Genomic DNA, 13,614 nt, shown 5'->3' on the forward strand with positions numbered 1-13,614 from the left:
TTTTAGATGGATTCTAGAAACCTCATAATCATCTTGTCTAACTTGTACATCCCGCAGCAGTACTGCATTCTTTCGCCCTATAGATATCACGAACAGAGGGATATCAAATTTACTTTCAAATATAAATGTATTGTGACCGTAAAGGTGACGACGCCCCTCGTGATAAATTTGATGGTTCACTCTCAAGAGCGCCAGTAAGCTGGTGTGTGTGCCGTTTTGGAGGAAAGTGCCTGTGACGGGTTACCTTCGCCAGTAGCGAAGGGGTCCACAATTTCGATTGTTGTATAACAAAGCACATTTTTGTAGACCATTCCGCGTATCTCTGGTTGGATATATCCTTCAAATGTTAGTAATAACTTTCATGTATCGGCTTTCCATGTTCAAGATACCGAGTGTAACAGGGCCACTCACCCAGAGGAAGACGAAGAAAGGGGGATGGACCGGAAGGCTCCCAGAGCCTGTTTGTTTCAGGGTCCCAAATATCTATACAATGGTCATATAATAGCGTGTAGGGCAATTTACATGCATGAGCAACGTGGCATATCAATTGACCTCGGCCTCGTACGATCAACGAGCACCGTGGGCATTTGTATGACGCTTCGTTCAAGGCAATGTAAGGTTTCATGAATTTTAGGTGTTTAAAATACAAGGCATCATGGGACTGCAGGGGCCATATTCTCCACATGCACGCCAGCAAATGATCTATAAGGTTGGGTACTTCATGGTTGCAGAATAGACAAACCCGTGGCTTGTCTGGGCTATCATCTGCCCCTGGATCCTTTACTGGTCTCATGTCTGGCTTATAGAAGGAAACCGCGCTGTTATCGGACATATCTTGAAGATGCGGCATATACTGTATTTCTATGAGATGAGAACTGCAATGCAGAGGAAGATGCTGACTATCGCAGAATATATAGGCAAGTAACATGCTGGCGTCACTCTTTGTGTGCTAGGGTTCCTTTATATGCATTTGATATTCTTTGTATTGTCTCATCCATCTCGGGTTTTATCCTTATTGTAAGGTGTTTCATGTTGGGTCCTCTATCCCTTGGACATCGTCGACCCCTTCGGCGTGAAACCCAAGGTCTAGGGGAAATCGTTATGGAAACCACATGAGCTTATATATCCACGTCTGGATGACTACATGGCCTATGTAGACATCCAGACCAGCCGACATCTCTCTTGGCCAGTAACTATTTGCATTTATTAAATCTTTAAGACTACTGTAAGTTGTTTCCCTGAGTCAGAAACAGCCCAGAGAGCTAATCCTGCAGATGAGTGTTTTGGTCAAAGTTGCTTTCTTTTGTTGTTGAATTGGACAGCCGCCGGACCTGACCGACTTTCTACCTAGGCCCCCACAGTCGACTCTAGATCTCTTTCTGGTGACTTGGCTTCAATGATCAGCCGGTCTACCAAAGGACCGTGTGAGGCCTTAATTGTTCTCTTTACGAACGGGGCCATGAACATGTTGCATTCCATACTAACATCCTCTCTTAATTGAAATTCATCCTACTCATCGTTAGTTTAGCTAGGCTATACAGTCCCTGGAGATGGCTAAATACCTGGTCCTCTAGAGTCCACTTATTCTGTGTCCTTAGCCCCAAGGGAGCGTAGATGACAGTCTGTAGACCCATTGGAAGATCCTTAAAACAAGCTTTATATTTGACCTGTCCTGACAGTAGATCAAATGGCAGATAAGATACCTTATCGGTGATCTCGTACCAGACAAGGCCACGCTCGGCCTCTGGGGCATGCTCATGAGGCTCGCATCGTTGGAGATCAATGACCAGGGGATTCATTTTGATCATCGTTACATGGTTGTGGAGTATTTCAATTACTCTTTCGGGAGCGATGGATGAAGGAAGGGGCGAGGTGCTGGTGAAGGTATTGTCTACTGTCATTAACGAAGAGAGGTAGGAAACCATGATGTTGAATATGCCATGTTCAAAGTATCGACAAACGGGCGGTGAGTCTGGGGATGGAGTGCAGCGCTTTAACGCAGGGACTCATTGGATCTCACGTGAGTTGCTAAATATAAATACGGCGACCAAATCGAGGGTCCGGAACTGGTTACGGTCCGAAACCTTAACATTTTACATCAACTTATTCAGTATCGATCTACTCTATAAAAGATACTTTGTAATATATGAAGCCATGAATAAGATATAGAGCTTATAACCACATTAAGGAGCCTATACGCTATAGTAGTAGTGCTAAGAAGATATAGAGAGGAGATTGTAAGCTAATTCGTCAGCAACACCACTAAATAGGTTAAGTGGCACGATAAAAACAAATATTCATAATCATATATTAATTGTTAATTGCACTATACCCTTTCCAATATTTAGTTGTCTACCATACCTCAGCAAGTCAGTAGATCAGCGCCAATGTTTCACTAAGTAGGAGTACAAGCGGTACCAGACAAATCAGCGATTGAATATATCTCAGGCCAAGGCTGCTGCCTAGCTGTCTTTCAACTATCAGATATCAACAAGGAGCTAGATAGTGGGGCAGTTGAATAGTGGGGTCTCGATGAAGTGTCAAGGGTTTGTTTGTATTACCCCTCCATGGCTGGTCTGACATGAGCAATCAGGGTATTTAAATCGCGTTTCTCCCTTGGAATTGCTTTCCCTCAATCAGCCCTGCTTGCATTTGATCTTTCTCTCCCAATCTACCTCATTACAAACCAAAAACCACCATGTCTTTCCATCAATCTTGCGACCTCATCCGGATCGAAGTCCGTGGCGATCATACTGTCCTCCTTGCCGCAGCTAAGAATGGTGATGGGGATGAAACAGTTCCCGCGGAGATTGTCCTTGACGAACAGATTGGCAACGGTGATGGTAAGTAATCTACATCTCGAGTAACTGTAACAACTATGGCTAATAGTTTGCTTTATTTAGGCTGGTTCGTTCGCGGGGGTGAGAATTTCACAGAAACCGCTCATGAAATCGAATTGGAGTTCCGGGACGACGGTCCTTGGTTGACTGCATTCCTCACCGAAGTCGATGGAGGAGATAGAGAGCGTCAGGGAATTAATCTGGCTGAACATATTGGGAATGACGGTGGCCGACTTGTATGGGCTGTAAGTCATCAATCGAGTCTTTTTGATTTTGACATTTTGTATTGACCTTGCACCCTTCTGCTTGCAGTAGAGGAATAATCTTGTAAGGTTCACGGCGGCAGCGGCAGCGGTAGCGGCAGCGGTAGCGGCAGCGGCGGCTTCCGCTCTTTCTGACGACAACCCGTCTGTGTCTTGGCGCTTGCCTCAGGCAGTTTTTACCCCGCGCCTAGAGCCCGAATGGCTGCCTGATGCCTATACGGTTAGATTCTAGGGACTCAAAACCTCAAGCGATTCGTTCTGTTCCAATTCCAATATATTCTTCCTTTGGTTCCTGAACAATTCCCGATCTTGCTAGTCCTATCCATCCTGTATTCACGGGTTGTCAGAACATCCACCTCCCTTGCCATTATGCTACTATTTTCGGCTCTTGGAAGCAACCCCAGCGGGGTGTTCCCCATCGGCAACATCGTAAGATTGTAAGCCACGATTATTTTAGATCATAATGATATTAGCTGTGTATTAATCTTTGGCCACAGTGTTAGCTATCAACACATTATTAGGCCGTGATAAATGGAACCCGTCCGGTGTTCTCCCGGATGCAAGATGCTGTTTCCAGATTGTCATTGTGTTGAGAACTGGCTTTTGCAAAGAGCCCAAAATGGATATGTGCAGGCCAGATTCACGTGTAGCGTCTAGGTCCGCAATTTCAAAAAGACTGGTTGCTGATATTCTTGAATACTTGTTGTAAGCAAACTAGAAGTTGATGTTCAACAACAAGATACGCCTAAATGAGAGATTGGAAACATATGTAGTTCTTTTGCAACTATAATGGTGAGGCAAAAGTAGGCAGAACTCGTTATGTATGAAGAAGCCCAGAGCAACTTACAAAATGACATTGCTAGTGTCTGGCCAGCAGTCAGCAATTTTCTCATCGTCCTGAACAGACACAACAACTGAACCCTCTCCTCTCAACGGATCACCTTCCCACACGACAAAGTCGCCCCTGTACCTTTGTGAGTCCTCACCACTATTGGCCGTCCTCTTTGATCCAATGCCTAAGATAGCCTCGATATTGGTCGATACGAGGGCAATAGCTTCCCTGTCACTCAGCCCTGCGAACTTACCAGCCCACCGTGCCTCCTGTGCCAGACCATGGACTTTAGAGTCACTGCTTACGCCTAAGCCCAGTAGTACACCCGCATCGGTCAAAATCTTTGCCGGGCTCTCAGTTAATGGCGGTCCTGTGAGAACATCTTTCTTTTCCCAGTTAGTAGGCGCACCGCGGTTACCGGTCAGAATTACGGGTATGTTTGCTTCGGCGAGGTGCTTGGCGACCTATAGGGACGAAGCATGGTTAGTATTTATATGCTTAATTGGAACTATGGAACCTTACCGAGACTGCGCCATGGCCGCCATAGATAACAAGCTTGACTGAAGGGAAATCACGCTTAATCAGAACCAACTGAGAAATGTCATCCTGAACAAGAGAGTTAGAGATGCTTTATTATGTTTCAGTTTAGTGAGGGGAAGTAGCAAGTACCTCGTTATATGCTCGAACGACTACGGGGATTGAGCCATTGGCAGCCTGCACATATATGCTGGTACTTCCTTGTCCACTTTCCTGACCCGCCTGTAGTATTTGGCGCACACTCTCAACCCCAGACGCTACAGTTTGTGTGTCATCACCTGAAGTATTAATTAGCCATTCATGGTACGCCAAAGGTACTAGGAATATGGCCCTAGATCACTCACCTTTAGCAGATTGTCCAACCGTGAGATGTAGTGCAACATCATCCTTCCAAATCCCGTTGTCCAGAATCATGGCTGTTTCACTTGTACGTATACCGACACTAACTCCCTGGATAATGCCCCCGTTAGAGCGGGGTGCAGTGATGGCCTTTGTAACACCTCCGATCCTAGCTCTGGTGAATGCCCTGCCGTGGAGATGGATACCATACTTGGCAAAATGAATGCTCTTTTGTTCATCTAGAGGATCTGCACTTTTGCCACTCGATCCATCACCAGTAGACTCCTCCGATGGAATGTCTTGAATTCCGAGATTGTTTCCGAAAGCAACGAGACCTGGCGTAATATAACCCTCGTTCAGGCTTAGTTCGGTAATGTTTTGTTCGTCTTGGTTAGTAGAGAAACAGGTGGATCTCTTATTAAGGCATACAGCTTTGCCGTCTTCAAGAAGTAGAACAATATCGCTCGTATCTTCGAGGGAAGTCGGAGTATCGACTAGGACCTTCTTGATGCCCGAAAAGAGTATCTTCGATCGAGAGTTATGGGCTTTCGAGCAAATGTCCTCTTTCTCGTGTTCCAAAATTGAAGGTCGAGGCGCTGGTGCATCTGGTGATTCTACAGAGCTGGAGTTGTGGATAAGCAGTTCCAGGGAGTCACTGTTGCCCAAGGCAGCGCGACCATCGATGAAGACCTCAAGGGGTGTCGCCCCGACTTGTAGTGGGTGATCATCCCAGATAACCAGATCTGCATCGTATCCAGGCCGAACATATCCAATTCTGTGGTCCTGCTGCACCGACTGAGCAGGAATGGATGTAACTGCCTGCAGAGACTTGTCTTCCGAGAGCCCAAAAGAATGAGAAACAGCGGCTTGGTACCTGGAATTATTCGAGTCAAAGTCATGATTCCCTCGTTCTACTTCGCCAATGCTTACATTAGGTACTTAGCGTAGTTGTCCTCGCCAGTGTGATCCTAGAATTTTATGTTAGCTGTGACCGCCATTTCATATTTCCACATATTTGGGACATACCGATTTTAGGGCAACCTTGACCCCGTGGTCGTCCAGGATTTTGGGCCCTCTTAGATTTGCACCATATGCCTCGGCCTTGAACAGAGCATTTTCTGCAAATGTTGCAATAGTAATGTTTCTGGAATAGGTCAGCTTAAACATTATGATGCCCGGGCTGTCAAACTAACTCCTCGAGGTTCTTCAAAAGCTCTGGAACCTGCCATGCCTCCAGTGCGTGATGGAAAGCCTGTGGATGAACCCCAAACTCATGGAGCACAGAGAGCATGCGCTCAAAATCCTCTGGCTCATAGCAATGTACATTCACATTAAGCTCGCCTCTGATAAGCGCAACTAAAGTTTCAAGTTCGAAAGACTCCGGCCGCTTTCCGTGGTTCCTGATGAAAGTTTTAACGTGATGTGTTTTAGCGAAGCTGGTCTCCTCGACATCGAATGCCACTCGGCACCAGGCAGACTGCCGTTCATGTAAGTCTCGTGCCTCCTCCAACTGTTTACGCAAAAGCCAGGTAAGACCAAGCCTGGTGTTCCCGTACACTCTCTTCGGGTTCTCACCACAGGCCATTTTGAGGTATCGCTGCCGATTATTTTCGGGAAGACCGTATTCCAAGAGTAACTCCTCCACCACGGGCTCCCCGGCTGCTCCAGATAATGGCAGGTTCTTAACCATGTATGCCTCGCCACCGACAATATTTGCGGAACCAGGTAGAACGAGTGACGAAGTAACGCCGCCAGAGGCAATGATTTTAATGGTAGGATCGTGTGGCTTGAAACCATCTATGGCGCGCACGAAGGGAGTGATGGGACCCAGCAGCGGCCGCTCATTGACATCATTGGTAGCTGGAAGCTGGGGAAATGGAAGCAATAAATGGTGGGAATGCATATCCACCAGCCCAGGGGTGATGAATCTCCCGTGTACGTTGATAATATGAGTACCCTCTGGAATAGGATGGTCCAAGTGAGTGGGAGACACAGATCGGATCACCCCAGACGAAAAATGAATATCAAATGTCCCATTGCGAGTCAACTCTCCGTCAAAGAGAGTGGCATCCTGGATAACAATGTCTCCTTTATGACCGGAGACTGGATTCCACCGGTGATTCACCCTGCTTTCCGAGGCGGCTTTATTATTACTTTGGCTCCGACTCCGAGCTTCATAACATTTGTTTATACCTTCATTAAACAGATCTGACTCGGTTGAGTACCGCGGATAAGGAACGATATTGACGCTTGATTGCCGTTGAATCAGGATCACAAGCGCTGCGATAAGGAGAAGGGGCCAAAGGAGTCGCCGCCATCGTCGCAAGCGGTGGAGTCTTGACCGCTGTACATATTCCTGGTGGTTTAACTCTATGGCAAGAAGAGCACCCTTGGTAGTCATTGTCTTGGTTTGTGTTGTGGAAAATCTAGTGATATGGGTAAAGGCGATCGTGCTTCAGGCCCAGCTCGCTCCTATGATACTTAGCTGCCACATGTAACCCTCTCGTATGATAGAGCAAACGAACAGTCTCTAATGGCACTCTACGTTTCCCCTGACAAAAGGAAAAAGGGTTTACAGGGTACTTAAGCAAGGATTTCTCCCCGGCCGCTTATCTTTGCGTGACTGTGGGTCGGAAGTGCGTCAGTCGGCGGATTTCCGGTCGACCTGCATGAGGCCGGCGGGCCACTTCATGGTTTCAAAACACAAGAAATAGATAAATACTCTAAAGAGTGAGTATGTCCAATCCTAGAGCGATGTCAGTGTTCCTGAAAATACTTGAAAGACATTTAAGAGGTAAGACCGTACTGCATTGTATTTTGTGCTTAACTAGCGTGGTCAGGATGCAATCGATGGGATATCAACGTGCTATATGGTATTCGTTGTAGAAGTGTCTTGTACTGTTATGTATTGTCATATCATACAATCGGGAACTGGCGGTGGTTTTCTCCAGCTTCACCTTCGAAATCCGTCTCGGGATATGCATGAATTCATAGGTAGTACACAATAGACAAAACATATTATATATAGCTTGTCTATGAGACTAAGAGGAGCTATATGTTCACCATAGGTATAAATCACCAGCATTTCGTTCCCAATGAGTAGTTGCAGTGGTCATTACGGGTGGCTGTTGGTTCCTTGTGCGTAAATCCGTTCCCTTATACACCAATCACATCTTCATGTGAATCAACTTTTTGTACCCAAAAAAGGCATGATCACAAACAGTTCAGTTACCTTCCGGTTCTGAAGATCTCAGTGTAGTATATCACCAAGTTCAGCAAACGACTGATAACCGAGATTATCCGACCAGAGCCACAGTTGGCTGGCATCAGCAAGGCCGGACTCAACTAATGAGGAAATGTTCCCATCCCAGGAGAATCCAGCAGTGGAGTCCAAAGCTGGCATGATATGGTCCAGCGCTCCTGCATCTTGCCATGCGGAAGCAGAAGTGTCGGAAGTGGGAACTGCCATTTGGTTCGGTGGCTGTTGTGTATGATTGGCAAACACTGCGTAGCCTTGTCAATATTGTCCCATAATCTCATACACATCACATCAGGAGCCTTACCTTCCTGAAGAGGCGTAAGGGATGCTTGGGTAGTCGTATTCGCACCACCAGAGTTTTCGTTCATATTAGTCTGGCTTTGACTGATACCGGTATATTCATTATCGGCGACGCGCTTTGCGCGACCTTTCGGTTGTGATATAGACGCCGGAATCGGGCCACCAAGAATTGTTCGTTGTTCGGCCTGCATGACGACATTGACCAAATCTTCGAGGATCCTGACGCTTTGGAGCGATAGAACATGCTGATTCGAGACGCTTTCCTTTTGTAGCCGGATGATTTGCATGATGCCTGCTTTTGCCTTCTGGCTCGTAATGGACAGTGGTTCCATGAGGGAGAGTGCGCAGAGGACGACACCAGATGTAAACAGGCATATCCCAATATGCATCACAGCGTGTGTCCTACGAGAGGCCTGCAGAAGATGAGAATATCGGTACAGTTCCGAGGTTCGTAGTGCAGACTCCAGCAGCTGTTGACGAGAGAAGGCGGTGCTTTCGGTTTCGACTACCCTTCCGGCTAAGCCAACTTCATGGCCAATGTCTCCAAATGCAACACTCCGATGAAGGATGATGCGAAGATTATCGTAGGTAAGCTGAAGAGCAAGCGCTGCCAGCTGTATTAAAGGTGCATCTCCCGAGCTACCGGATTCCCCGTATTTTTCCAGGCGCAGGCTATCGGGCAACTCTCTCTCCCATGCGACTAGCTGACCATGAATAGCTCTGACTGTTTCGAGCCGATTGGACTGAAGTCGTCTCCCTAGGAAGGGTCCCATGATGCGATAGAGTCTAAATTTCCATTGATGATATGTTAGGAGAGGGCCCTGCCGAGGACTTATTTCCCCCACGTCCCTTACCATACCAATTTTACAGTCAGAATCGTCTATACTACATGGCCGCCCAAAGGCCACAGCTGCATACCTGGAAATGATACGATGAAGTCAGAAAGAAAGCACGACAGATGAGAACTGCTACAGGTAACGTACTTGTCAAACACTTCCAAGGCCCACCACGACCGTCTTCTCGACTCCCGCGCGACTTCAGAAAGATTATGCCACATTGCTTCACGATGCAATCCAATGACCTGTGCAATTTTAATGCCACTGCCTAAGACACCCATACCAACCGTCGGACGACCGTTGAATAGGTGGAAGCTTCCCAGGAGAACGCAAACCTGCACAGCTTCTACATTCGGACATCCAATGATTTGCAAGAATCTGTATTCTATCTGGGTGAGAAGCGTCTCGGACAGAACTGATAGGTTCCGATGATGCTCATCGAGAGGCTCACGAAGTGACGAATAGTGAGCGCCGAGAGCGAGAACCAGCATCAGAAGCCAGAGAAAGTTATTATCGGGTCCAGCAACATACGCTGAAGTAATGAGACTCGCGTATCGCTGTCGAAAGCTCCCTTCGTGGAATACCTGACCGAATGACATCAGACCAGTGGGACACGTGGTAAAGAGGACAGCTAACAATATCGCAAGAACGGAACATACCATCATAAACCAATCCACGGAGTCGAAAAACTGGGTAACGAGTTCATCCAGGATTTGCAGTGGAGGTAGCTGGATACCAATTCCATCTCTCCATGGTATCGGACTGGAGAGGAGCGGGCTGTATGTCTTCTTGCCGCCGGGCAAGGCGGAGGTATCGTACCCCAGTGTTTGATGTTGTTCATCGCGCAGAAACATCTATAGTCGTCATAATGTAACGTTAGTCATCTAGTTACGGGATTATAGCAAGTCCTTCGAGGCGGTCTCTTACCCGGGTACTCAGGTCGACAATATTCAGCTCCGGGAGAACTGCAGTTTGTCGATCGTTCGGACGAACGGGAGCATTTTGTCGTTCACCGGGAGCTCTCCTTTGCTCTACTGGTGCAGCGATTGGACTCGTCGGAGATGCTCGAGCCACAAGCTCCCCGCGCGGGACACATGTTGCGCCGGCTCGGAGACATAACTGGCACGGACGCTGTTGATCACACTGCCAGTAGTATAACCATATTCAGCCTCGATCTACGGAAAATGAGTACTAATCGATCGAGGGAACGCCACATACCCCTAGTTTTCGTTTTCGACATCTCTCACAGGCGGATGAAACTTTCTGGCGCTTTCTGGCCGGGTCCATCGTTCTGAACGCAGGTCGAGTCCGCGTCAAGGGAGGAGATCATTGGGTGTTGGTTCATCTCCGACGGAGTTGGATAAGCTTAAGTGGAGATCAGGGGTGCCCTCCGACGGACTTACATAAGCGCTCCAGAGCAATCGGGATGACATCACCATTTGCCGAAAGCTTATACTTACTTTCTTCAATCATACTTAAACTCTTGCATTTTCCGGCTTAATTGGCAGTGTATATTCAGCATTCCCTGTGATAAAATCGTGTTTACAAGTATTTCGCACATCCCATAACATTATAACTTCTATACCCTCCAAAATGGCACCCCCACGCAAGGCCTTGATTGCTATCACTTCCGCTCATGCGCCGCTCTACCCAGACGGCAAGGAGACAGGTAGGATCTGAGTCGGCCTAGTTCTAGAAAGACACTCATAAGGATACTTAGGTCTATTCATCACTGAGGCCCTTCATCCATTCAATGTCTTCAAAAAAGCAGGCTTCGAGGTCGACCTCGTCTCCGAGACTGGTACTTACCAACCGGATTGGTTGTCCCAGCAGAAAGACTGGCTTCCAGACGAGGATCGTGCCGTCTGGGAAGATCACTCGAGTGAATTTCGTTCCAAGCTTGATAAATTGCTGAAGCCAAGCGACATCAAAGCGGATAACGTGCGTGCAAACTTTCGAAAACGAGAACCCTATGTCTGACACTAACCGATAATAGTACGGCCTTTTCTTCGCTTCCGCTGGCCATGCGTCGCTGATTGATTACCCTGATGCCAAGGGTCTGCAGTCAATTGCTGCTAAGGTGTATACTGACGGTGGCATTGTATCTGCTGTGTATGGAGTTCCTTCTATTACCCCCTCAAATGACGGTGACACTATACTAATTACATCCCACAGTTGCCATGGAGGAGCCATCTTCCCCGGCATTATTGACCCCTCCACCGGAAAGTCTGTCATTTCCGGTCGCAAGGTAACTGGCTTCACCACCCGTGGTGAAGAGGAAGAAGGTGTCCTGGACACCATTAAGAGCTGGAAAAGACCTACCATTGAGGCTTCTGCAGCTGACTCTGGAGCAACCTGTAAGTCCCCTTCACTAAAATATAGTACATGTCTGATCTTTTCAAGATGTCTCTCCCGCTGGACCTTGGGATGCTTTCACCATCACGGACGGACCTATTGTCACCGGTGCGAACCCTGCCAGTGCTCATGTTACTGCTGAGGCTGCGGTCAAGGCTTTTGATGCGCTTTAATTGCTTTCCTATAAATGACGTTGAACATGAGAAACCTAATCGTTTCGACATGAATAATGCCACTGCACTTTCTTACTATGTTGTGATTCATGCACCAGAATGTTAATCGTATAATAAGAGCTACTTTTTGAATGAAGGACAGTTTATATGCAAGCTTCTAGTCTAGTCAGCTAACACGACGATTCTCCTATCCATATCGTGCATTGGTAGCCTCATCATCAAACCACACAGGGGCAACCCCATAGTTAATAAGCGTGCTTTTGACCTTGGTATAACTCTCATACGCCTCCAGGCCATTTTCTTTCCCAATTCCACTCTCCTTGAACCCACCCCACGGCGACGACGGATCATTCAGATGATGACCATTAATCCACACAATGCCCGCATCAATCTTCTCCGCAACGCGATGCGCCTGATTAAAGTCATTTGTCCAAACCGAGGCCCCAAGCGCAAATGGCGTACTATTCGCAATAGAAACAATCTCCTCCTCAGATTCACACTCAATCAGCGCAATAACCGGTCCAAACACCTCATTACACGCGAGATGCGAATCCGCTCTAACTTCAATAATCGTAGGTTCAAAGAAGAACCCCTTCCCATCTGGTCCCGTCGTCGAACGCCCACCACAAAGCACATTCCCACCCTCCTGCACCGCACGATCCACAAAAGCAGCACATCTCTCCACCGCCGCCTTCGAGATAACCGTCCCAATCTGCGTCCGTCCATCCATCGGATCTCCTACCCTCAACCCCCTAACCCTCTTCTCCAATAACTCTCGAAACGCCCCATAAATGTCTCGATGAACCAACAATCGACTCCCAGTCACACACGTCTGTCCACTAGCAATAAACCCCGCGAACAACGCTGCCTGAACCGCCCTCTCAACCTCCAAACTCGGAAACAGACAAACAGGCGCCTTACCACCCAACTCCGCCGTAACGGGGACCATATTCCGTGCTGCAACGGGCGCAACGGCCCGATATGTCCCCAATCCCCCTGTAAGATCGATCTTAGCTAACAGCGGCGACTCGCAGAGGAACTTTCCCGTCTCGAACCCATGTCCCGACATAATTTGCAGGACGCCGTCAGGTAACCCTGCCTCTTGAAAGAGGGGACCCAGTTTCAAGACGGATAAGGGTGCAAGCTCGCTCGGTTTTACAATCACAACGTTTCCGGCTGCCAGGGCTGCGGCGATTTTCTTCGTCGCGATTAGCAATGGATGATTGTACGGCGTGATCTGCGCGACGACACCGAGTGGGAGACGGGTGAGGGTGTTCACGACGGGGCCCTTGAAGGGTGTTACTCGGCCTTCGTGAACGCGGGCCAGCGAGGCGAAGTATTCGAGCCATTCAGGGACGCGAGATAATTGGGTTTGCATCTCGCGGATGGGACGGCCGGTTTGGCGGGTTTCGAGCTCGATGAATTCGGGTAGACGCGTGCGAAGAAGTCGGGCGGCGGTGGAGAGGACTGTGAAGCGGTCTGAGGGCTCGGTTTTGGACCATGGTCCTTTGTGGAAGGTTTGGACTGAGTCTGCGACGATGGTGGTGACTGTTTCTTGGGGTGTGGAGTCGATTGTCGCGATGGGTGTTTCGGTCGCGGGGTTGAGGACTGTGATTACTTGGGTGGTTGCCGTTGTGTAGGCGCCGTTGATCCAGTTTGATACATGAGGGATGGGGGCTGACATGGTGGATTATGTTCTATAGAGGTCTGAAAGTAAGATATCTCTGTAGGAATGACAATGAGGGCGTGACGGTGTATTTGTAGTCAGGTAGTAAGAGGGGGAGATTGTTGACTGATAAGTTCTAACCCCGCATTGACAATGTGACGCTGTCCTTATCTGCCAGGAACTAACTTTTATATTTTACCTCGACACATTCGAC

General features: G+C 48.0%; 6 protein-coding genes across 6 annotated transcripts; 2 read left to right on the forward strand and 4 right to left on the reverse strand.

Annotated features, from left to right (window-relative positions):
• Positions 1 to 171: 171 nt before the first annotated feature.
• On the reverse strand, positions 172 to 1,211 carry F9C07_1491773 (uncharacterized protein). Its single transcript, XM_071508151.1, has one exon. It carries the CDS (start codon positions 926 to 928, stop codon positions 347 to 349), a length of 582 nt encoding a protein of 193 aa, XP_071366244.1. The 5' UTR covers positions 929 to 1,211; the 3' UTR covers positions 172 to 346.
• F9C07_3294 (uncharacterized protein) lies at positions 1,185 to 1,935 on the reverse strand. The gene is made up of 2 exons (XM_041292167.2): positions 1,563 to 1,935; positions 1,185 to 1,509 (listed from the first exon to the last, which is right to left on the reverse strand). Exons 1-2 carry the CDS (start codon positions 1,923 to 1,925, stop codon positions 1,348 to 1,350), a joined length of 525 nt encoding a protein of 174 aa, XP_041145613.1. The 5' UTR covers positions 1,926 to 1,935; the 3' UTR covers positions 1,185 to 1,347.
• Positions 1,936 to 2,655: 720 nt separating this feature from the next.
• Positions 2,656 to 3,476, forward strand: F9C07_3295 (Cyanovirin-N). The gene is made up of 3 exons (XM_071511087.1): positions 2,656 to 2,843; positions 2,904 to 3,085; positions 3,153 to 3,476. Exons 1-3 carry the CDS (start codon positions 2,699 to 2,701, stop codon positions 3,153 to 3,155), a joined length of 330 nt encoding a protein of 109 aa, XP_071366245.1. The 5' UTR covers positions 2,656 to 2,698; the 3' UTR covers positions 3,156 to 3,476.
• A 341-nt stretch (positions 3,477 to 3,817) lies between these two features.
• F9C07_2202480 (uncharacterized protein) lies at positions 3,818 to 10,302 on the reverse strand (the record flags this gene model as incomplete). Its single annotated transcript, XM_041285977.2, has 13 exons — positions 3,818 to 3,848; positions 3,951 to 4,399; positions 4,458 to 4,541; positions 4,605 to 4,750; positions 4,817 to 5,685; positions 5,742 to 5,779; positions 5,838 to 5,955; positions 6,005 to 6,671; positions 8,375 to 9,156; positions 9,354 to 9,790; positions 9,866 to 10,060; positions 10,134 to 10,171; positions 10,242 to 10,302. The coding sequence occupies 13 exons, from the start codon at positions 10,300 to 10,302 to the stop codon at positions 3,818 to 3,820; spliced, it is 3,915 nt and encodes a 1,304-aa protein (XP_041145615.2).
• A 373-nt stretch (positions 10,303 to 10,675) lies between these two features.
• F9C07_2282956 (class I glutamine amidotransferase-like protein) lies at positions 10,676 to 11,890 on the forward strand. Its single transcript, XM_041292158.2, has 5 exons — positions 10,676 to 10,875; positions 10,927 to 11,147; positions 11,203 to 11,318; positions 11,382 to 11,563; positions 11,610 to 11,890. The coding sequence occupies exons 1-5, from the start codon at positions 10,800 to 10,802 to the stop codon at positions 11,732 to 11,734; spliced, it is 720 nt and encodes a 239-aa protein (XP_041145617.1). The 5' UTR covers positions 10,676 to 10,799; the 3' UTR covers positions 11,735 to 11,890.
• Positions 11,891 to 11,921: 31 nt separating this feature from the next.
• Positions 11,922 to 13,418, reverse strand: F9C07_3299 (putative aldehyde dehydrogenase family protein; the record flags this gene model as incomplete). Its single annotated transcript, XM_041285978.1, has 1 exon — positions 11,922 to 13,418. The coding sequence occupies one exon, from the start codon at positions 13,416 to 13,418 to the stop codon at positions 11,922 to 11,924; it is 1,497 nt and encodes a 498-aa protein (XP_041145618.1).
• Positions 13,419 to 13,614: the final 196 nt, after the last annotated feature.

The sequence above is a fragment of the Aspergillus flavus genome, chromosome 4, assembly GCF_009017415.1.
Source record: "Aspergillus flavus chromosome 4, complete sequence".
Lineage (NCBI taxonomy): Eukaryota > Fungi > Ascomycota > Eurotiomycetes > Eurotiales > Aspergillaceae > Aspergillus > Aspergillus flavus.

Bases quoted from the DNA above. Each gene is read 5' to 3' on its own strand.
- F9C07_1491773 (XM_071508151.1), bottom strand. From the start codon at position 928: ATGTTACTTGCCTATATATTCTGCGATAGTCAGCATCTTCCTCTGCAT.
- F9C07_3294 (XM_041292167.2), bottom strand. From the start codon at position 1,925: ATGGTTTCCTACCTCTCTTCGTTAATGACAGTAGACAATACCTTCACC. The intron at 1,510-1,562 runs GTATTTAGCCAT...AACGATGAGTAG, and splicing joins AGTGGACTCTAGAGGACCAG to GATGAATTTCAATTAAGAGA.
- F9C07_3295 (XM_071511087.1), top strand. From the start codon at position 2,699: ATGTCTTTCCATCAATCTTGCGACCTCATCCGGATCGAAGTCCGTGGC. The intron at 2,844-2,903 runs GTAAGTAATCTA...TGCTTTATTTAG, and splicing joins ACAGATTGGCAACGGTGATG to GCTGGTTCGTTCGCGGGGGT.
- F9C07_2282956 (XM_041292158.2), top strand. From the start codon at position 10,800: ATGGCACCCCCACGCAAGGCCTTGATTGCTATCACTTCCGCTCATGCG. The intron at 11,148-11,202 runs GTGCGTGCAAAC...AACCGATAATAG, and splicing joins GCGACATCAAAGCGGATAAC to TACGGCCTTTTCTTCGCTTC. The intron at 11,564-11,609 runs GTAAGTCCCCTT...GATCTTTTCAAG, and splicing joins AGCTGACTCTGGAGCAACCT to ATGTCTCTCCCGCTGGACCT.